The sequence below is a fragment of the Candoia aspera genome, chromosome 2 (assembly GCF_035149785.1).
Source record: "Candoia aspera isolate rCanAsp1 chromosome 2, rCanAsp1.hap2, whole genome shotgun sequence".
Lineage (NCBI taxonomy): Eukaryota > Metazoa > Chordata > Lepidosauria > Squamata > Boidae > Candoia > Candoia aspera.
In genome coordinates, this window is record NC_086154.1 from 72,855,649 (window position 1) to 72,879,596 (window position 23,948).

The 23,948-nt window shown below is 38.5% G+C and overlaps 1 protein-coding gene across 3 annotated transcripts in view; it reads left to right on the top strand.

Annotated features, from left to right (window-relative positions):
- CAMK2A (calcium/calmodulin dependent protein kinase II alpha) overlaps positions 1-23,948 on the top strand; it is a 162,716-nt gene that overhangs the window by 135,856 nt on the left and 2,912 nt on the right. For 2 of the 3 annotated variants that reach the window (XM_063292200.1, XM_063292202.1), the window contains exons 11-16: positions 1,287-1,370; positions 3,674-3,716; positions 8,535-8,575; positions 13,958-14,006; positions 20,803-20,878; positions 22,858-22,952. In XM_063292200.1, coding sequence (XP_063148270.1) covers positions 1,287-1,370; positions 3,674-3,716; positions 8,535-8,575; positions 13,958-14,006; positions 20,803-20,878; positions 22,858-22,952 — 388 coding nt within the window. Of the gene's footprint in view, positions 1-1,286; positions 1,371-3,673; positions 3,717-8,534; positions 8,576-12,877; positions 12,911-13,957; positions 14,007-20,802; positions 20,879-22,857; positions 22,953-23,948 lie in introns of all 3 variants that reach the window. The other variant, XM_063292203.1, reaches the window with a different exon arrangement.

A 23,948-nucleotide genomic window follows, 5' to 3' on the forward strand; every position in this document is an offset into this window, starting at 1 on the left:
TTATCTTAGGAGAGGCAGGGCAGGGTGTGTGGATGTCTTTCAATACTTCATCACTGCTTTCTATTCCACAACATCTGCTACTTGAGATAACTACCTCATTCTGCTGGCTCTGAAAGTCTTATTTGAGCTTTGGCATATTTTAACTTGCATTAGATTATACAAGATGTATACTGTAAGTGTACTATGTAAGCTTTTATGGGCAAATCATTATGCTGATTAACAGACAACTCTACTACAGAGGTGGCCAAGTGCTTTTGGCCAGGACTCCTTTAGTGGTATAGGACATCATTGGAAAGGATGGGACCAAACATTTTCATCCCAACCTTCAGAGGTTTTTGTTCATCTTTGAGGGTGGGACTGCAAATGCTTCATTTCCCAAAGATCTTGTGCTCCCATTCCCACACTTATTTCCCCATTGTTACCAGTAAATCATGCAGCTGAAAGTTGGACTTTTTCCAACCAAATGTTAATGCTCTTGGGGGCCTTCAAGAGCCACAAGTAGGATGCCAACAGGATACATGCTCCTCTAGAGCCATGGATTATGCATGTCTGTGTTAATCTATGTGACACTTACTATGTCTGCTTTTAATGAGGGCCACCTCTTCTGCCAAAGTGGTTTTCCAGCAATAGAACCAATTTTAGAGGAGAGCCTAGGACATCCCAACCTCAAAAATTAAGGTGATTGAGCCTATCCAAGGAAGTTTCCCAAGGTATAGTTACTAGTTTCTGAAGACCATGGTCTCAATATCTGAGTTTCCTGGTATGTGCTACTAAACACATCCAGTTGGCTTATTTGTTTATTTATTGCAGTTTATATGCTATTCAATCCAACAAGGCTCAAAGCTGGTGTAGAGAGTAAGGAAGAGGACCTTAATGAAATATCTCAATAAAGTTTAGTTCTGGTCTCCCTGTGGAGTTGATGCCCTGGTCTGGTCTATCTAGTGGGGCTCACAACTGCTTAAAATACCAAAGGATACATTAAAGTAGAACCCATCAAAAACTAGGGAGAACAAAGCAACAGATCCCAAGGACAAGCTACAACTTCCAATCTAGAGGGCCCTCCATATCACCAATATATTTCAATATCTGCAGAAAAGCCAGGTTGTAATGGCTTTCAGATATAACAATAGTGTGGAGCTGAAGAACAGAAGGCAATCCAAGTTTCATAGACCATATCTGCAATCAAACAAAAAAATACAGATTCTAATACAAGCTCAGGTTGCTAAAATAAAGGAGAGTTTTGTATTCATTTCCATTTCTAAGCATGCTTCCTTTATATCTTTCAGCACCGTTCCACTGTGGCTTCTTGCATGCACAGACAGGAGACTGTTGATTGCTTGAAGAAATTCAATGCCAGAAGAAAGCTAAAGGTAATTATGTGACTTGGTGCTTTCCTGTTTACTTCACTGGATGTTTCTGCTTTTATTTGTTCCCATGTTCATGTTCTACATCTTTCAAGACTTGGGTCCAGATTAGGCTTCCTGCAGGTCTCTACAGGAGATCCAGATGACATCACCTAAAACTGGTAATTTTTCTATATTTTATCACCAGTCAGGCTTGCCTTCTTTCTGCAAAAAGTCACTGAGGATGAAAAGACAGAATAGCTATACAATGACTTTTAATATGGCAGAAGCAGGAAGCATCTGACTAGAAGCATTCTGTGACATTAGACTGGACTATACTTCTGTTTGTATAACTAAATCTGTTTCTGTTCATGGGATAGACCTGTTTCAGGTTCAGTTAGACGGTACTAATGCCACAGTCATTAGTTGAGACAGAAAAACAATTCAGAATTTCGTTATGCATAATTGTCTTGGTTCTCTAAGAAGTTTACTCAAGTGATCTTGTACATCTGAATTTGAAAATCTAACATTTGGTCATTTCCCCACTGAGTGAAAATTTTCTAGAGATTTAAAAGTTTTCTAGAGTCATCCAATCATTGTTTTGCTAAAATAATGAGGACAGGCTTTATATTACATCAACGATGCCTGGGTGATGCTATTAAATTGCTTTAGATCACAAGTCGGGAAATGACCTTATTAGTCTGAGTCCTTTAATTAAAAGCTTAGAAGTAACTATAACTGCCTCCTGAGAGATTTCTGAAAGCTGATATCCAGTGGATTTTTACTTCCAGATATATTGCATATTTCAAGGGTCCACATTTGCAATTTTTAGATCCCTGTTCACTCAGCTATATACTACTGCAGGTGGGGAATGGTTCAGTTAGGAGACTTAGCAACAATATCATCGTCATCATCATCTTCTAGATCCAATGTTTTCTTGGATTACCTCCACATATATTCTACCTCTTTTATCTATGAACCCTTGCAGATTTCTTGCCTTTGGGCTGGAAACTCACAAAATTATTGGCCAAGTAAGAGATAGTGATCTGCGCTTGCTTTTTATCCAGAAATCTGTTAATTCTACTAATGTAATTTCTCATTAGCTCATACAGTTGACTGAAATATTGAGAAATGCTCAACAGAGAAGGGAAGACAGAGAGTGAGCAGCAAAGATCCATTTGACCTTTTGCCCTATGCCCCCAAATTATATTTTGATGGACATTTTGAATCTATCCATAGCTAGAATAACACAGAGATGTAAATGCTAATTATTCTCATGCCAATTCAGTGTATTTATTCAGTGCAAGTATATCTTGCTTTTTTCTGTAAATGCTAAATGAAATTGCTCAGTACTCTCCATACAAACATGTGTGGAATGTTTCCTAACAGGAAATGAGTTAACTTTAAAATATTAGGCTATGGCAAAGCAGGCACCTATAATGAATTATTTTAGTGACTACAGAGAATGGCTCTGGAGGTGTTACTTCAGTAATGTACTGAAGTCTTCCCCTCTATAAAATGGATGTGAAGAGACCAATCTGCTCTTTGACACCTATGGGACAATATGCTATGTAAGAGCTGAGTGTAGTAATAGTAGTGGTAATTGTAGTAGATTTTAATTAGAGCTGCTAAATTGAAGTGGTGTAGAAATATATGCCACAGATGAGTCTGTCTTGGCATATCCAAATGTTGTTTTTAATGCTGCAAGTGGAATGAGTTTGGGGCATTATAGCGCAATCTTGCATTTTAGTACAACACTAAATAATGGAGAATTGGTTGTTCATTAGGAGAATTTTTTCTGATCTATGTCCTGACACAAATTACTGATGCATCAGAAGTTTTAATCAGATGAATGTCTCAAAGATAGATGACATATTTGGGATTCCACTTGGGATACTGTAGGAAATCCGCTTTAATATGACAAGATATTTATCAGTTAGTCTGGTCCCATCAGAGCTCAAGTGTTACTAGTTTAGTGGAGAATGGAGTTTCATTAACGTTAGAAGAAAAGCTATTTAATCTCTATAAGGTGATTATAATAAACTCTGAGTCCACCATTCAGAAACTTGCAGTTAAAAATCCCTGAGCTAATATCAAATGACTTGATTTCTGCAAACTGCTGTTTCTATTAATATCTTCCCTGAACTATATTCATCCTGCCCCTGAAACAGGGCCAAAGGTACATTCCCCTTGGAGCCCCAGCTAGCTCCATTTTCCACTGGATGTTTTTAAGAAAAAGGAGATGGGGGGGGGGGGGAATAGGCCTGATTCTGAATCCAACATTGTGTCCTGTCTCCCCACTTTTTCTTTTTGTCTTTTGTGTATTCCAGGGTGCAATCCTCACTACGATGCTCGCAACCCGTAATTTTTCTGGTAGGTAACCCAACTCTATTTACTTGCTACCTCCTTACTTATTGGCTACTAACTTTGGGTAGAAAATATGATTGGTGGGTGCATTAGACTTCCACAAGCATGTTTGGGCATTTTCACATGACTCCCAAATGACTTTCTTGTATGTACAGTATGTTGAAATGTTCATACCAGGAAGAAAAGATAAAGAAAACCTTTACATTTATGTTGTAGCCCACACTTGGTGGTGGTGGGCTGAGGAGAAAGCACTGAAGATCTTATATTATATATTCTTGGACTATGACTTAAATGTATCACCAGTCTAGGAATGCAGATCTGATCACCTATTTCCCTTACTATGTTTTCTTCAGTGTCCCTAAATGTGCCAGTTTGAATGTGGAAAATAAAAAAGATTCTTTGGCCCTAGAAGAATCCATGAGGAGATTTAATATAGTCTGTGCATTCTGTAGCTCTGGAGGAGGTAGTCCTGAAGATGTTGGCTTCTTAAAGTGAATTTCTTATAATTCTGTGAAAGATTCTTTTATTCTTATATAATACCAATAATTGTTCATTCAATAACTCCTCCTCCCATACACTTTCCTTCACTTAAAGCTGAAAAGCCACTGTCTGGAGTAATTACTTATAGCTCAGGCCTGAATTTACACATTGTGATGCACTTAAACTCCCTGGGATTAACAGCTGATTGACATAGCTTGAGGAACATCTACTAATTATTTCCATAGGACATATATGCATACCATTTACTGTATCTCATCATCCACCCACAGCTGAGGCAGACCAAGGATAGCTTTAAGTGCTCCACTCTGAGAGTAACGTTTTCCTTCTTATCCCATCTTCAGATGCTGTGTGTAGACAGAGTTGGATACGTTGATGCCATGGGAGAGGTGGCCTAAAATGACTTGTTCTATTGTGATTGATTAATTGATTGATTGATTGATTTGATTTATATAGCCATTCACTTGGCACATGACTCAGAGCAGCATACATCATCAATAAGCAGCAATAAATCTATGTAAAATAACACAGAAAACAAATAATAAAAACAAAACACAAAAACCTAAGGACATAAAGTGCTTGGAAAGATTCACCCAATGGGATTGTGCCACCCCATGACCCAGTGCCTGGAGAAAGAACTAAGGTTACTGCCTTTCAAAAGGCACTCAGAGGATGGCCAACTGAATCTTGGGAGAGATGCTGTTTGGATGCTGTTCCAAAGGGTGGGAGTGGGGCAGAAGGCACATCCCCTGCGTCCCACCAAATGACACAGTCTGAGCGATGGAATGCAGAGCATTCTGACCCTACCAGAGCTTATCAGAGAGGCAGAAATAAATGGAGCATTAGAAAACTTCTGCCACCTTTCTGTGGAACCACCACTTTCCATCCCATCCCTGACTGGTCCTCCACCATCGATTCTGTTTTGGCTGTGGGGGAGACTGAAATCCCAGCTTCTGCCACTTTGTTTCTTTTTTAAATGGGTCAATCATCCATCCACTGGTTGACCTAGAGACCTGGTCCTGGACCTGGTCCTGAAAATGACCAGCCTCTCCCTAGCTTAATGCATGTAATTGGAAGTATAATTGAAAATACTTGTCTCTTGTATTTCTGTAACCTGCCTGGCAGGGAAGTCCCTTCCCAGTGGCCACAACACTCAGGAGCCTTGGCTCCATACTTCCTCTCCTCCTGTAAGATTCTTAGGGTAGTTTACAGCTCCCACACCAATTCCCACAGCTAACCCCCTTGCTCAAAATCCAGCTGTTCACCAGCACTCATCTAGCAACAGCACAAATCTAGATGACCACTGGAGGGCAGCCAAGAGATACAAAAACTAAGTTTTCCTGGCATCTAGTGGTTAATAAGTTGACCAGTTGATCCATAGTTTCAAAGATTAAAAAATAAATTCAGTGGGTCAATGATACAACAGGAAAGGGGGAAAAAATGCAGTGCATGGCTTAATCAGAATATTGTTCATGCCAATTTTCAAATGGAGGATAGTGTTGGGCAGGACTGGAATTCAGCCAAGGAAACTAAAATCACAGCTTTTAGATTATGCTGTAGGGGCAATAGCAGAGCTCAGACCCCTTCTGGGTTTATGGCAAGGGCATGCTGTGGAGACAGCAAGACTTAGGGAAGGACCCCAGGATAAGAAGGAGCGTAGTGAAGCAGCTGTGTGGATGTGGCCTGTCTAGTTTGCATAGTGACTCATACAGAAACACCAGAAGGGAGATTAATTCAGGCACTAGATTCCATCTTCTAGCATGGCATATTAATAAATAGATATTGAGCATTTTCTCTGGATCATTTTCTCTGGATCAAGTGAAAAAGTACAAAAATACTTTTTTTGCACATTGGTGGAAAGGCTGCAATAAATAAATCAAGTTCCCTTCCCTCACACAACAGGCCATTCACACCATCACCACTATTTATTAACAGATTACACTTGCTTGAAAGAACTCAGATTAGACAATGGAATTTCATTTTACACTATTCTGTGAGAAATGTTATGTACTCAGAGGGGTTTTGTCCCAAAATACACAATCCTGTGAGATGGAGCTTTTTAGGATATAGGAAGTAGGATGAAACCACTTCCTTCCTGGATACTAATTGCTTAGAAATGAGTTTTAAAAATCATTATTCAGGAAAGTAAGGCAGTTTTGGGGATTTTCCAAAGAACTTTTGGAATTTATGGGAGTCTTCTAAAACAACTTCCATTTGCTGAAATTTAACATGAAGAAAAATCCGCAAGAAATAAATGGGGACATTTGATTGACCCTGTATCTGGAAAGTGATAAAATGATGGCTGTAGGAGGGGATCAGTGAAATTTATGGCGGATTATAGTTATGATGGCTATCCGGAATATAGGCTCAAAGTCACTGGACAATTTGCTGCCCTTAAGCCTTACTTCTGGGCTTCCCAGAACCACCTCAGTTATTGTGAGAAGCAGGATGCTGAACCGGACCCTGATGGAATGTGAGGGCAACCTTGGAGGACAGAGGGAAGAGAAGCTGCCTAGGGAAGGATCAGATAAAAGGAAAGGGAGTCTGGGAGAGGGTAATGGTCTAAAGAAGAAACTTGGGAACAGTCCTGAACAGTCAAGCGATAAATGGGGGGGGGGGGGAGATTTGTACTCTGAGACTTGCAAGATGCTATTAATGTAGCCTTACAATGAAGTAGAATTAGTTCATCTAGTCATGTTTCCTGTCTGGTTTACCTGACGCAGACAGACATGCTCTATTCCAACAAGTCTCTCTTACATTTTTAGAACTTGATTGACTGGGACAGATATCCTTTTTGAAGGGAACAATTGTTGTGAACAGACATTATGATATTAAGGCTATTTCATAGGGGGGGGGGGTTTCCCAAACAAACAACAAACAAACTTCTGCTTGGGAAATTATGTACATTCTCATCTACAGTATGTGCATCGCTGTGGGAACTGTTGGATGCAAAGCCGTAACTGGTGGTGCTTTTCCATGTGTGCTCAGGTAATACGTAGTATACATAGGCAGTATTTACATGTGACAACCTGTACATGGGCTTGTTAAACCTGAGCAATTGAGAATTTCAGTAAATGGAAAATGCATTGTAGAATTTCTAAAAATCCCAAAGTGTGGGAAAATATACACTTAGAAGACTGTGTGATTGATGTGTATTAAATGGAATAAGAGAATTTAAAGAGATCATGAGAACAACATAATAAAAACTTAGGAAACAAGGGAGGATATAGATTTTAACAATCTAAGGAATCTGTGTGTGTGTTTTTTTTATAAAGAAAAACGGGCTGTGGAAGTAAAGGAGGGTTAATCAGCTTAGCATTCTGGAATTGTTATAGGTTTATCACAAAGTCTAAAAAAAATCCAAAAGTTTACATATCTGTAAAAAGTTTGCACTCTCTATTTTGCATGAACCAAATACAGTAATCCAGGCAATACTCTCACCAGACAAGTTATTATCCGGTGGTCTTCGGTTCAGAAGCAATATTCCAACCAATTGAGCTTCTGATATACATATATATATCATACACACACACACAAACACACACACACACACACACACACACACATGTAGATAGATACAGAGAAAGGGGGGGTGCGGTATTCAAAATCTATTTGCAGGCAAAAGCAAAATGTGGGAGAGATTAGGACGGACTGCAATTTCAGGACAGAAGCTAGGTCTGCAATGGGAATGGGGTAGAAAAGAAGGTGCCTGTTTTTTATCACTGTCGAAATGTGGGCTGCAGCTGTCAGGATGTCAAAATTGTAACACGTGATCTCCAGCAGCATGGGGGACTAAAATTAGCAAGAGAGGCTGAGAGTGAGAAAAGCAGGCAGGCAAGAGCACACTTATCTACAGTTGAACCATTCGTGAACTGATCTAAGAAAAAAGTGAGACTAGCATACTTGGAAAGGACCAGAGTGGCTTCATAGGGGAGGATTAAATCCTTATGGCCATGTGATTGGAAGAGCCTTAGTCCTTTCAGGAAGGAATGAACAAACCTGACGGAGAATGTGCCTTCAGTTCCCCGCCACTGCTGGGCTCTGTTTTGACTTCTTCAAAGACTTGGGAATACATAACTATAAGTGGCTGTGGCTTATTGTTCAATTGGAAGGATCATAGTAATCAGTTTGTGAGCTTCATGGATTTCTGAGAGAGACTTCCTTCAGACTGCTGGATTGTTATCAGAGAAGGCTGCAGCACTGAATGTGTGGTTTTCAGTTCCATTGTCTATTGCTCTTAGTCAGTTCTCCTCATGTTGCTGGTTCTCACTCTGCTAACGCTGGTATCGTGCTTGTGCCTCTTGACATGGTACTTTTTCTCCACAGGAGGGAAAAGTGGTGGCAACAAGAAGAATGATGGTGTGAAGGTAAGTCCTCCGCATTCCTGTATCCTACAAGACAACAAATACAGTTGGAGGTCTTCGCTAGTAGTGGGTCCCAGCGTGGCCCAGATCTTCTATTTCACTTGTTTCTCAATAGTAAGACACGTTTTTTCCCATTCTTGCCCTTCCTACAAAAAATAAAACTGAAGGAAAAAATATTTATAGCTTGTAAAGCTTAGATATAGTAATTGTTGCCTCAGCTCATGCTAAGTTTGCTTAATTAATTCATGCCACAAAAAATTTGAAAAAAGCATTAGAGAGGAGAATTGTGAGAAGACAATAATGAAGAACTAAGCAACATTTTGAGCTGCTCATTGAGATTGAGAAATATATTCTAATAATTCTCTTTCCATTCCTACTTACTTTTATAAATGGGAGAGAAGATTGTGTCCTTCTTCTAATCTTCTGTTTCAGTATTATCACATAATTATGTTATTTCTTAGAAATAATCTAGGCTCAGAACTGATTCAAAAATTCAGAAGCTATGGTGATACTGCCTTCTTGTAGAACTGTAACTCACAGGTCCCCAAATTCCCTATGGTATTTAATATCCCAGAATATTTCTGTGGATGTGTATAATCTTACAACATGCCTTAGTGTGAATTCCTCTTGATCCCATTATATGCTAGTTCTTAGTGTATTACCTTTCCATGCAAAGGAAGATTTTGAAGGAGGAGCACTTTCAAACGAATCAACCTTACCCCTTTGCGGATATTACAGATTAATAAGAGAGCTGTATTTCATTCTGCCTCTGGCATTTCTAATCCCATGTAAGGAACTGTTCTTGGAAGAGAAAGGGATGGGTCAGGGAATGAGATCAAGGATGGTTCTTCATTTATTAGTTAATTAGGAAGTTAGTTTAACATTGGGATTAAAAATCTGGGATCTTCCAGAGGTTGCTATACCACAATTCCCAGTGGTCCCAGCCAAGATGGCCAATGGTGAAAATGCACGGTGACTTGATTTAGCAAGATCTGTTGATTACAATTTTTTGCTCTTGGCTTAGCTTTTTAGCTGTGGTAAGAAGTCCAGTTGTTACATTTTTTCCCCTGAATAATTCGTTGTGATTTTTAAGAAATCTACACCCTGCTGCACTGATATGATAAAGGAACTTTTGGAAATCTGGAAGAGATAAAGAATTCAGAGGTTGTTATCACCACTGGGACAGAGGAGAAGGTGGAGAACAAGTAGTAAATCCAGGAACAGTGCTCCAAGTCTTTAGCTTTGTAAAGCCAATGAGACCTCGAAACCTGGTTCATGACTTTACTGAGAAATGGATTGAGGCATGAACAGCTTTTCTCATTTTAGCAGCAATATTACTTCCAGTGCTCAGTTCCAAAGTATTTGCGTTGGAATAGGGTATGGCATAGCTCTTCACTGACATTATTACTGTTTTATTTTCTGGAAGCCAAACTGGAATTTTCTGGAAAGGTGTCTGGCAACTCTTTCACAGTTCAGACGGTGACTTGATGGTGATCTGAGGGTGTGGCAAAGGAGTGCAGTTTCAGAGAATGACCATATGCCTTGGAGATTCTGACAACAGGACTGCTGGGCCAAGATATATATTTATGCTGAGGCAGCTGGCTGTTCCCAGTGCTAACACCTCTCCGGGCGCTATCTTCTCACTGTTACTTCCTCTCAGAAACTAACCCAAACAATCAGTTTCTACCTTTTCTTAATGGTTAAGCCAGCTTGCTGTACATTCTTGGGTTTTCTTTTTCCTTGTTTCTTTTTAATTCTCTGTGCAGTGAGGGAGTTTTTGCTTGTTTTGTTGCAAGACACAAATGTCTGATTCACGGTCACAAGATCAGTGTGTTTTTCTGATGAAATTCATTGGTTTGGTAAACTGCTCCCAAGAAACAAATGTTTTTCATGAGTAGTCCCATTTTAGAAAGGTAGATATTCTTGTCCAGATATAACATCATCTCACTAAAATGAAAACTTGCCATCTAATCCTTACTATTTTGATCAATATGCTCTTATATTTATTGACAGATAAGGCATTCCCTTCTTTTTAACTAGTGGCTACACAATAGCGTTCACTGTTCTATTCAGAGTCACATCTTCACACACTGTAAATTAATGCATCCACTGCACTTCACCATGTCACATCCTATGTCCTAAATTACTAAGTTCACTTTCCTGTACTGTGTTCTTTTATTCTATGTTTGTCCTATTTAAATGAGGTCACTCCTCTGTGTTGCATCATGTTGTGTCTGATTGCTTTTATAATTACTGTCCAGTAAGGTTTCCTATTGCATCTTTTACTAGGTTTTCAATGGAATTACCATGGACCAGAGCCTAGCTAGTTCCATTGTACATAGTGAGATACTAGAATCTGTTCTCCCTTTTTAAAAATTTCAGAGGAGAGGTGTAAAGGACTCATTTAAACAACATATGATGTTACACACAGGTGAAATAAGACAGTGAGGATCCCTAGATGCCAATGGGCATGAATTGCTATTTCTACCCATATCATCTGAAGCATATCCTATAATTTAATCTGCAATAGGCACATTTGAAACCTGTTTCTTAGGGCTGTGTGAAGCACCTGAAGTGCCCAGCTAAACTCATTGTCTGAAGCACTGAGGTGCTGCATCCTTTTGGAGGGGCAACACAACCTCCTCAAGGGGCTTTCTACCTGGTCTGAGCATGAGTATGCGTGCTCTGAAGAACTGTTGGGATTGCTTGCAAAGCAATGCCAAAACTGGATAATAATGATGATAAGTAAGAGGGAACTTCAAAACATTTTTGAGTGCTCATTGACCTCTGAAATACATTAAGGCGATTCTCTTCCAGTGTGCATTGAAGTAATTAGTTGAAGAAATTGTATCATAAATTAAAGGGCAAAGGTTTAAATTATATTTCTTGGGTTATTTCTAGGATTTCTGCCCTAATGTGCTCGCTGCTAATTTGTGGTGTTACATGAGTCCATGTCTGCAATTCAAAGAGGCTCATTTCCACCATTTAGTATATGGGTGATCTTTGGTGCCACACTGAGATTATATGAAATATATGAAATATAATCTCTGCTCCTTAAATTGCAATTAGAATGTTTTTTTTTTTTGCAGTTAGGCTTTAACCAGATAATAAATATCTGTAGTTTTAGTTATCTTCTTAAGGTTCCTCATTATTTTTAGCTTCCTAACGAAAGTGTGTAATAGCACATTCCTGCATAAGGTTATTGATTACTGCACTTTGCAGAACTCTAGAAAAGAAACAGATATGATGTGAATAGCATCTACTTATTTTTTTTTTTTCAAATAAAGCTTAGCAAACCTATCCTTTTTAGTGGGAATGAAAATACTCTGTCATCATTAAAATCCAGTTTCCAGATTTTCCCATTGGCCGGATTTCTTTCCAGGCAAAATTGTGACATGTACACCACTGTCACTATGGCCTACATCAAGCCCACAGTTTTGCTACCTGGTAATCAATGCAGATGCATAATGTAGCATCTTGAAGTGCGGCTGTGTGGGATCAGATATGCTTCACATATCCATGCAAAATACGGTGTATGTGTGTTTTAGAAGAGTACGTGCATTAAGCATTATTGAGAAGCAATGGATTTCAGCTGTACTAAGAGTACAGTTTTAGGGTAGTAAAGTAAGATGTTTTCAGCACTAGCATAATTATTTAAGAAAGATTCAGATACTGGTGTTGTAGCATGCCCTGCCTTACCAGGTTGAGTTAGAGGACTATTTGAATTCCTTCTAGCTTATCTTCTGATTCTAAATGAACAGTTTTTGCCTATTCCACCAGCAGGATGACAATCTCTCCTCCTTGGCAAGGCAGGTTTTAAAAGTATGGTGTTTTGTTATTGGAAAGTTGAATTTAGATACTCTTGTGTTCATATGTAAAAGTAGCACAGTAGTTTTAGTCTGATATCTAGTATATATTCAGCTTGGGAAATTTCCACTTGGAAATATTTGCTTTGGCTTGGATAAGAAAAGAACTAAGTTGAGAATTAGATGTTAAGGCTGTGTAGGATATCAAGATTCATAGGTAACAAAGATGAGTAGCACTTAGAGTGCAAATTGGACAATGTTGATTGAATTGCTCCTTGTGCAGGAAATTTAGGTTAGCATGCTGTGTACAGTGGTTGTTCTGTCTTTGCTGAAGACACGGAACTCTCCAATTAAGCATCAGGCTTACCCACAAAAATCCCATCTTCTTAGAGAGATCACCACAAGTGTCTCAGGATTCTTGGCATCCCATGTTCTGCTCACTTCTTTCTTTCTCACTCTGTGTCTCTTCTTGTCCCATCTCTTCTCCTTGTTTTTCCAGAAAAGAAAGTCCAGTTCCAGCGTTCAGTTAATGGTGAGTGTCCTTTGTCTTCCTCAATGCTGATAATGCTGGGCCTCTCAACATCTTCCAACCATTCCTGTTCTTGGAAAGCATAGAAGGTTGGGTTGAAGGTTGGACCTCTTCGGTGCAGCATTTTCCCTACAAATCCCATTAAACAGGAATGGATGGCACAAGAAGAAGCTGAAGCCCACTGAAGAGCACTGAGAACCTAATTTGAATTTCTAGGGAAAGGTTTTCAGTGGTGCTTCTCCTTTAGCAGGTGTGCAAACTACATAAGTCCAAGGAGACATGAAGGAAAAGGCTATCTAATATGGCTCTGCTGGAACTGTTCAGTCACAAGGAATCAGACAGCTGGTGCAACTGTGGTCAATTTGTTGTTTGAGACTGAGATATGTAAAAAAAGTCTCTGGTGGGATGAACTAGTGGTCCTAGTACAGCTACCAGAGTTGTCTTGTTGATAATGTTGGAGAGTAAATGGCTCCCTTTTCTCCATGTTAATTTGTGTACCAGTTGGCTGTTTATGGAAGGAAGTGTGTGTCAGGCTTTGATGGTCTGTGTGGGTCTTAGAAACCCTCTTTGTTTTACTGTACATTTCTTTCCTTACTATGCACTCAATGTGGCCTCTTTCACTCCTGCACAGTCTCCCTGCCTCCCTCATCCTAGTTTCCTCCTGTTAATTTGTACATACCTGTCTTTCACTCCTACACAGCCCTCTTACTTCTGCTAATGATAGGAGATTTCAGGACCTTCGTTCCTGCTATACTGATCTGTCTTCTTTAGTATAGTAGACAATTGCAAGAAAGGCGATTAAGTTTCAGACCTCCTGTTTAGTTTTATAAGACTTAAAAGTCAGGGCAAGAATTACAGGTGCAAAGCAAGAGCTGTGGTTATTGACCTGTACCTTTATTTGATGCTCACCTGGTTTTTATTTCTTTGCAGTGTTTGATGCTGTTTGGGTAGAACCTTAATGAAGGGTTAACAAAACAGTTCTGAAAAATAAAGTTGGAATAGTCTTACTTTGCTCCAATCTTTTGCATTTTGTTTTCTTTTTTGATCCAGGAATCTTCAGAGAGTACAAATACCACCATTGAAGATGAAGATACTAAAGGTACAATATAAGATTTTGGATGAAGTAGTGCAGAATTGTTTCTAATCCTTTTGAGTCAGCAACTCAGAAGTTAAATCAATTTGTTAATTAAAGACACATTTGATTGAAATCTCTTACACAAATACAAAAATCTCATTATAAAAAATGGTCCTATATTTTACCTGCCTAGACTGTACAACATTTTACTGCAGAATATTACTTCTACTATAATTTCAGTTCATGAATTAGAGAGCAATTAGATTTCATCCATATTGCTGCATTTCTACTGATCTATGCAGCCCAGTTCCTAGGGTTATACAACAAGGAAATGTGTAGGGGAGATGAGCCATGGGATCACCCCCTACAACCTTGCTGTTGCAATGCACAGCTGGGACAGCACTGATCTGGGTATTTCCCCTGCTCTGCCAGTCTCCTGTGATTCCTAGTTGTACCTGTCCTCCTTTAAGGCACAGATATTAAACTGCATACCATAGCTGTAAATCTGAATCAATCTAGAATACTATGGAGATCAAACAACCAACATGCTTGAGAAAGTGTACATGGGTTCTTTGGTATATTCTTGTTTCCATTTTCCAGCTATTGTTTATAATTGTCTTCTAAACACTGGCTGCCAGAGTTCTTCCCTTCTATTGAATTAAACTAAATCATTCTGGGGCACAGAGGTAAAGAAAAATGGAATTCCAGTTGAAAGAGAGAATAGAGGTTGGAAGAAGTACATACATCAAGCAATTCTTATTAATTCAGCTATCAGTGAATTATGGTGGGCCTTAATGGTTGCCCATTACCTTCAAAATGAAAAGCAATAGAGCCAAATTGCCAATTGTGAGGTAGCAATTATGGAAGAAAGCTATTGCTCTCAAATCTTGCTCATGAGCATCCCAGATTTATTTATTTATTTTTCAAATGTCTATTATCACCCATCTCTCCCAAAAAGGGGACTCTGGGCATATGGTTTGCCAGCTTGCTGGATTAGATGGGCCTCTGGTCCAGTCAGGATCTTTCTCATGTTTTTGTTATGGAGACTTTTGTACTATTTCAGTATAGATGACTCTAAATGGTCAGCAGTATCAACAGAGGAGAATATCTGTAGCTCAGGGTTGAACTGTGGAGTCCTTGGTGCTCTCTGAGCTTGGTTGTTTGCTTGCAGATGTTTCATTATTGAACTAGGTAACATCATCAGTGCTGCTGAATGTGGGGTTTGCTCCCTGTTTTTATACAATACCTTGCCCTGCCAGTGTTGGTGGGGGTATGTTTTTCTCCTTGGTTAGGGAACTACCAAGGAGAAAACTGTGATTCTATCTTTCAAAGGACTCAGAAAGCATGTTGAAGAGCTTTACACTAAGGGAGAGGCATAAAAAGGCTTTCCTGGCCAATCTACCAAATGTGTTGATCCAGCTAAAGTACTCAGGCATTGCTTAATGTCTGCCTGGAAGCTTTTTCAGGAATAAGATCTATATAAAGGAACACAGCCTTGGCTGACAGTGATTTATTAACATATTTGTAAGACTTTGTAACTGAATCCCCACACCATATAATTTAAAAGAACATCTAAGTGCATTTTGAGGTTGAGGGATGGTTAAATGAGTCCTTTCCCCCTTGTTTTCTGTTTTCCTTTTCTCCAGATTGCCATCCCTCAATGACTTCTGTTTGTGGGATTCAGAATTGATACTGACTGTATTCATATTTACTGTGGGGAGTTATTTGGAGTGAAGAACACTTCTCAGTTCAACTCTCCTGGTTGAAATATGTAAAAATGTTGGTTTGGAACAAACATTACAAGTACATGCACGCAGAATGAAGTTAGATCCTTGGTAGGAAGATGACCTTAAATGGGGCTATCTTAACCCTATCTTATCTGGGCTGCAAAAATCCAGATGATTATTTATTTTACTTTGCTGTCATCTAGTGATCATCTGGATTCTGCAGCCCGGATGTAATAGCTATAGCTATTGCAGGCCTATTTCCATTTCTTTTACAAACTGTCTAATCATCAATGGAAAATCCTCTCCTAGGGTTAATAGTTCCAGGAATACTTCCCCAGCAGATATGAAGGAAGAACCATGTAGCAACCCTATTTCCTCATTACATTTATGTATGCCTGTATGTATTTACCAAAATGTACTGTATATGCCACCTACTCTTCTGATTCTAAGCAGCTTGCAACTCATGATGTAAAACATTCACATAATCATAAAATCCATCCATAAAACCAATAAATAATAAACAAAAATTAAAAACTTAATAAACCCATCATTCCAATTAAATGTATCTAAAAAATCTCTTAAAGAGGACTGTTTTTGTAATCTTCTGAAGTATCATCAGAGTAGGGGCACACTTAACCATGATGAGCAAGCTGTTCCAGGGTGAGAGGGCTACTTACTTACTTACTTAGAAAGTCAATCTAACAAATCTAAAATCTAACCCCCATATTGGGGGGGTACCTTAATGTATTCAGATATTTCACTCATATTTAATTTAGCCTTTTAACTGACCACTTCCTCTTGTAGCTGAGATAGCCATGGCCCTCACTACTATTTTTAAAAAAGGAAGAAATGGAATAGCTAATTAGCACCTGAATTATGTAGTCATATAGAAAAGCTGGTCTAAGGAGGAAGATTTTCACAAATCTTATGAGGGAGATACTTCTCTGGCAAAACACTGACATTTATAAAGAATGATATGCCATGCTTCTTTGAAAAGGCCCATTTCTTGAAATGTTAGCCCCCAATCCAACTAAAGACAGTTGTACTACAGTCCTGAGCTATATTCTTCATATTTCCTCACTTTTTGAGATGACCTTTCCTTCTTGGGCTTTGTTTTATCACATGGTGCATACCTCACCATTTCAAATCATAACAATGGCAGATGATTAGATGAGATTTCCCTCCTCCCAATTTTCAGTTTTGCTTTGTCACTTCCCAACTATTTAAAGAGATTCCACAGTATGTGGTTTACTGAGACTCTGTAATTATATGTGCAAATTATATATTTGTTTTCTCGTAGATATTTTTCTTATATTTTCTTTAATAAAGCAATTAATTTGGAGGTTTGGAGCTCATTTGTATTTTTGTATCCTATTGCCCTACTATTGCCTCTGTACTGCCCAGATATAACTGTGTTATATTACAGTTTTCAGTTAATCAGAGGTAAGTGGGAAATGATCTGCTCCTAGCAAGCATTGAAAATCTCTTTAGTTGTGATAAATAGAGTGGGGAAATTTTATCTGCCCAATGTTGTCTGATTAGACTGACTGGTAATTATTTTGTAATCCTACTTTTCTATTCTTAGCCATTACCTGGGCTTAAAATGCTTTGCTGTTATCCTCTCCTTCTCCTTCTCCTTCTCACAGCAAAGTTCTTGAAACAACTTATATCTTCAAATATTGAGTAATAGTGTAAAGAACCAACAGTTGCCCCCAGGATCCAGTCTATTGGCTTAGCTATCGCTCTTTCATACCACCTGCATTTCCATACTGCCTCAATTCTTCCGAAGCAGTTTGAATCTGACCTAAAGTCATTTTTCCTTTGGTTGACCTTGAAATACAGTGAATGGGGGCACATAAGAATGGAAAAGCCTTGCTGAGTGCTGGGAGCACATTTAGTCCAGCTTCCTGGGTCATTCAGTGGTCAACTGATGCATTTGGGAAGCTCCCTTTAATATTGATAGTCATTGACAGCCTGCTCTTCCATGACCTTGTCCAGTCTCCTTTTAAAACTATCCAAATGGCAGCTGCTGACAACAAATTCCAGTTTAACTATGCACTGTGTGAAAAAATATTTCCTTTATTGTCCTAGAATTTTCCTGCATTTAATTTCAATGGATTATCTCAAGTTATAATATTACGAGGAAGGGAGAAAGCTTCCCTTTGCCCTCAGAAATATACACCATGCATATTTCTCTCGTGTCTCCCTATACATTGCTTCATTTCAATCTGTAAAGCTTTACTTGTAAGGGAACTCATGTTTACTCATGTCTTTCTTTGTAAGGGAACTGCTCTGGATGTGTAATTGTTTGGGTTGCCTTTTTTTTCCTTCATATTTTCTAGTTTTTTAATACCTTCCTTTAGATGCAGTAACCAGAATTGTATACCTTCTCCAAATGTTGTTTTGTCATATATTTACATAAGGGAGTTACTGTATCAGCAGTTCTAGTTTAATTTCCCTTCTGGTATTCCAAGCATGGAATTTGTCGTCTTCTTCCTCTTCCTTCTCCTTATTCCTGCAACAGCAGCTGTTTCACATTTTTACTGACCTGGCCACCATGATTTCAACATCCCTTGCTGGCTTTTCAACAAGCTTCATTCTTCTATGAGTTTGCCTACTTTTCTCTTTAATAATAGTTACAACCATTCCTAACTGTTCTATCATTTCCACTATTGCCCCTGGTTATTGTCTAGTTCTTTGAAACAGAAACTGATGTGAAAGGAAAATTGCATATTTTTGTGAAAAGACCAGAAATTTCATATTTATGTTCTTTAAGAAACCTTGGATGGATACTATCTGTATGTGGGGATTTATCTGTTTTTAGTTTGCCAAATTGGCTTAAAACTTCATGTCCCATTGCCTCTACTTGTTTCATTTATTTCAGTCTTCCTCCTGAAATAGCCAGCTTGAATACAGACATCTGTACTACATCCTCAGCAGAAAAGACAGAAGCAAATAAATTGTTTTATGTCATCTGGAAATTTGACAATCACCCCATCAGTCCCTTCATCTAAGTCAGTGTTTTTCAGACTTGGCAACTTTAAGATGTATGGACTTCAACTCTCAGAATTCCCCAGCCAGCATGGGGAGTTGAAGTCCACACATCTTAAAGTTGCCAAGTTTGAAAAACACTGATCTAAATCCTTAATAAAAATGTTGAGCAACACAGGATCCAGGGCAGAGTCCAATGACATTCCACTTAATACTATTCTCTGTGCTGATGAGGAGCCATGTATGAGCATTCTCTGGGTGTGGTCATTCAGCCAGTTATGAATCCATTTAACAGTTGTATCTTCTAGCCCATCTTTTACCATTTTATTAATAAGGATATCATAAGAGACTTTGTCAAATGATTTGCTGAGGTCAAGGTATACTATGCCCATGGCATTCCCCCAGTCTATTAAGTTAGTGACTCTGTTAAATAAGAAGTAGGGATAGTCTGGCATGGCTTATTTGTGATTAATCCATTCTGCTTCTGTCTAATTGCTGCATTCCTAAGTGCTCATATATATGCTGTTAAAAATCTACTCAGTCAAGCTGGTAGATTCGAAATTCCTTGGGTCCACCTTCTTTCCTTTTTTGAAGATAGGGACAACTTTTGTTCTCCAGTTTTTGGAGACCTTACCAGTTTTCCAGGAAAAAAAATGTCAGGAGTTCTGCAATCATCTCTTCTACATCCTTCAGTGTCCTAGTAATTCATCCTGGAGACTTGAATTCATTTAAATTTGCTAAGTGTGCTTCTATCCTCCCCTTGTTTAGACTTAGCTGCAACTTCCTCCTTCCACCAGTGGCACAACATTGTCACTAGGGCTTCATTTCCCTCCTGAGAGAAGACAGACATAAAATAGGGAATTGAGACATTTTGACTTTTCATCAGCTCCTGTATCCTTCCTGTACTGATGCTATCTCCCTGGAGCTAGGATGCTTCAATAACTGGGACTCGCTTGTGTTTGGAGACTTTATCTGCCAATCAGTGCTTACCTTTCCCTCATGCTGCTCATTGGAGGATTCAAAGAACATCATTCAGTGAGTGCCCCACTTCCTGAATGACTATTGCTTTTAACCCTCACTCCATTCAAAAGGGAAAAATAAGTTACTATCCTTCCCATCCATGTTTTTCAATAAGTGTACTTGTGTTTGCTGGTTTGCAAAAAATATTGGATAGGAAGGTCTGCAAGGGAAATTCAATTGCTAAAAAAAAAAAAAGCAAAAGCATGGAAATAGTCCAAAGACTTCCCAGCTGCCTTGCTGCTATTGTTACATTTAAACATCTGTGAAGGTGAAATGCAAGTACACAAACAATTTTGCTACTGGGCACTTTTTCCATCATAATTGCATGTTACAGCTGTAATTGGATGGAGGGGAGAGGAGAGATAAATTCTGAACAATGCATATGGGAAGAGGCAAACTTCAAGAGCATGACGCTGAACTAGTCTTGGGAGATAAGTGATCTTTGACTTGAGCTCAGAACCAGGAAGTGAGATGAGGTAAGAGTTTGTGCCTACGGGGAGGTAAAGTGCCCCCCAAAATCTGCAGAACTGCAGTAACGCAAAGAAAAGCACCAGCTTTGCAGCACTTCCAAATAAACCAGAGCAGAGTGAAAACCAAAGCTGGATGCCTGGTGAAGTGAGGGTAATCAGGGACGAAGCCAATCTCCACATGACACAAAACAGGACTGCAGAAGTGCCGTGTTCTTCAACCTCAGAAGATGTTGAAGGGAAGGACAGCACACTCATTGATTTTTGGTTTTCCATAATTGCCGCTGCAGTTGTTTTTATTTTGCATAATTCATTCTGTTTTTGATAATTTTAGATGTGCAGAAACTACACCCCTAAGATACTGAAGGCCTTATTTATCATCCCTGTGACTGCTGAGGTGTCCCAAAGACTTTTGAACGTATCTTCACAGCAGTAAGAAGTAGAAACTAGATCCCCCAAACAGTGAAACCTGATTTCTATGCCAACCACATTCTGTGTGTTTCCTGTGCTCAGCAGAAACTTGACATATACGGAGTTCTAAGAAGTGCTCCTTATCGCCGTCAGTTTACCTGCAATATTTTCACTGCTTCTGTTCTGTCTTTTTAAACCCAACAGTACGGAAACAGGAAATAATTAAGGTGACAGAGCAGCTGATTGAAGCAATAAGTAACGGGGACTTTGAATCCTACACGTGAGTATACCTGCTGTGTGTTTTGGTTTGTGTAGAGGGAATACGCATACTACTTGTCCAGTGTGTACGAGGGTAGTCAATAAGTAAATCCTCTAAATGCCTTATCCATGGAAAACAGTGCAGCTGTCCAGTTTTGAAATATCAGCTTGCTCTGAAGACAAGCAGATTAGTGACTTTCTTTCATTAGTATCTAAAACACAGCTAGAAATGGACTTCAGGACCTTGCTTTTTCTATTTCTCTGAACATTGTAAATGTTGTTATTATCTTCCATCATAATTACAAAAAATGGATGTTTTGGGACCAGTGATAAATCTCAGCTGTTATTGATGACTAAATTGTGATTCCTGGCTGAGATAATAAACTGCATGGATGTATTGATGAAGAATAGTGGATAGAGCCCTTGTTTTTATTTTGACCCTGAGAATGAACTTTAAAAAAAAAAAGTATTCAGAAACCATTACTAGCTCTGCAAAAGATTAAGTAGCAAGGTGATGCATTTGGATGTTTCTTCAAACACATCATTGTTAGGTCCCTGCAAACATCTTTCTTATTTATTTATTTATTTATTTATTTATTTATTTATTTATTTATTTATTTATTTATTTATTTTATTGAATTTTATCACCGCCTGTCTCCCCGCAAGAGGAGGACTCTGGGTGGTTTACAGTAAAAACAAAGTTTAAAATTCAGTGCCATTAAATACAATAAATATATAATAAATAGTAAAATATATAATGAACAGTAAAAATCTTGAAAAGAGTAAAAATCTTGAAAGAGATGTGGAATTAATGAAATAAAACTTCATTAATGGTGATTCAGATAAGGCTAAATACCTCATTCTTGTTATGTTGTGGATTCAGACAATATTGCCCTTCATTTGTAATTCCATGTTTTTTCACTATTGAAAGGAAAAGCAGAACAGCTAAATAATGGTAGCAACAGATCCATGAATTACAAGGGTATCTCCTTGGTGGGTAATTATGAGTTAAGTGAGTAGTTTCCATACATTTTTTAAAAATTTAGAATGTTTTATTTGGAAACTATCGTTTGTTTTCTCCCTTTACAAGTGTTGTTTCTTTATGGATTTATTTTCTTTTAAAAGTTGGATCTTCTCAGATATGGTTCTGTAAAGTCTGCCAGACAATTAACAACACCATCTAAGAATAATCAGTAGAGTACAAACAATATAAAATAATACCATTATTAAATTGTTTATATAAATCATAAACCAATAACAAAATAGTAGCAAAGAGTTCCTATCTAGAAGATTCATAAAGCACAATAACTTGTGGACCAAGGACAGGTACCACTTGAGAACTGACCCCCCCCCCCTTTAAATTGTATCAGAAGCCAACCAGCAGCCAGGATAGTTCACTTCACACAAATGACATGGGCTTCTAGCAGCTCACTGTTGCTCCAGAGAGCACTGTCAGATTTTCAATTCAGCTTTCCAAATAACCTCCAAAAACATCCCTAAGCATATTATGTCAAAATATGTCACAATATTCCAGCAGGGGAGTTATCAAGATATATATGAAGGTAGGTTGGTACAAGGTGCTTCTAGCAAGAATTGCCATTTCTCTCAAAATGAGTACATGATCCTTCAATGGGACATACAAGGAAAAGACTTTGATCCCCAGGTCAAATCAACCTCTTACAGCAAAAAACCTCTCTTCTTTGAATTCAGCTTCAGCTTGCATATGCTTACCTTGTTCATATTTGACCTTGTCCAGTCTATTATGCTTGGGGACAGTGAAGGACCATCTCTTTGGAGATATTCACCTACATCCATTCACACTCATGCACTTACTCTCACAGCCTTTCCTCATCCTTCTTCAATAATGGTACTGGAAGATGGGTGGGTATAGTTTTGTTCTCTCACTTTATATTCATCAGCATGAAGAAAAGCTACTAAGTAAATTAGAGTAGTGTGATAATTATTTTTCTTGATCCCCTGCCTTTTTATGGACATCTCTAGAAAAATGTGTGATCCTGGAATGACTGCATTTGAACCAGAAGCTCTAGGGAATCTGGTAGAAGGGCTGGATTTCCATCGATTCTACTTTGAAAACTGTAAGCATCCTCTGCCTTTTCAAAAAGTTGCTGGTCTTAGATTTAATGTGTGTGTGTGTGTGTGTGTGTGTGTGTGTGTTTAATCCCTAAACAGGTGTTTTTTTCTCTCCTTTATTTCCTTCCATGTTGTTTTGCCTGCTTATTTCCTCTCCATTCACTTTGTTCCCCTTTTGCTCTTCTTTTACTCTCCCAGCGGAGCTACCTCTTCCCCACCACCCATCTCCGTCCTATTGTTTCTTATTTTTGCTGGTTCTGCTGGAAGGAAGGATGGAAGGGAGAGGCTGAAGTTATGTGTTTCTGTGTGGAAGAGTGTTTTGCTTGTGAGAGAGAATGGTTAATATATGCAGATGGAAGGATCCATTAATTATGTAAGTCAGACTCCGTCTTTGATTATTTATTTATTTATATGCAATATTTATATGCCATCAACTACATACAAGCAATTTGTTTTATTTTGTAGTCTCCTCCTCCCGTTCCTCCTCCTCCTCATGGGGCCATCCTTTTAAAAGTGGCTTCTAGTAGATAAATATATACACATATTTGTATACCTGCATATAGTGTATCGCACACATACAGTTTGGGAGAGAGGAAAATTTCAAGGAAAAGTTTGAGCTGGAATTGGTAACTCTCAGTTGTCAAGGCAGAGAAGTTGGCATATATATTCTGTCTACTCTTCCTTTTATGAAGTCAAGAGCTGAGTTTTGAGTTGATGCTGTACATATTCACTCTTAGATTTGTACATTTCTCTGGCTGTTTGTAAAAAAATCTGAGAGGTTGCTATGAAGCAAGGCTGACAATAAAAAAGGCTAAACAAAAGTATTTAAATCCCAGCCTGAGCTGAATAAACCAATGATCTGATTAAATATCAGCCAACTTTTTATATTCATACATAATGATTCCCAAAGTTTGAGACAAAATCATATGTGTTTCAAGATGGAATGTATGTCTTTAGATTCTGAAACTGAGGTGAAAGATTTGCACAGTTCTTAAATTAAC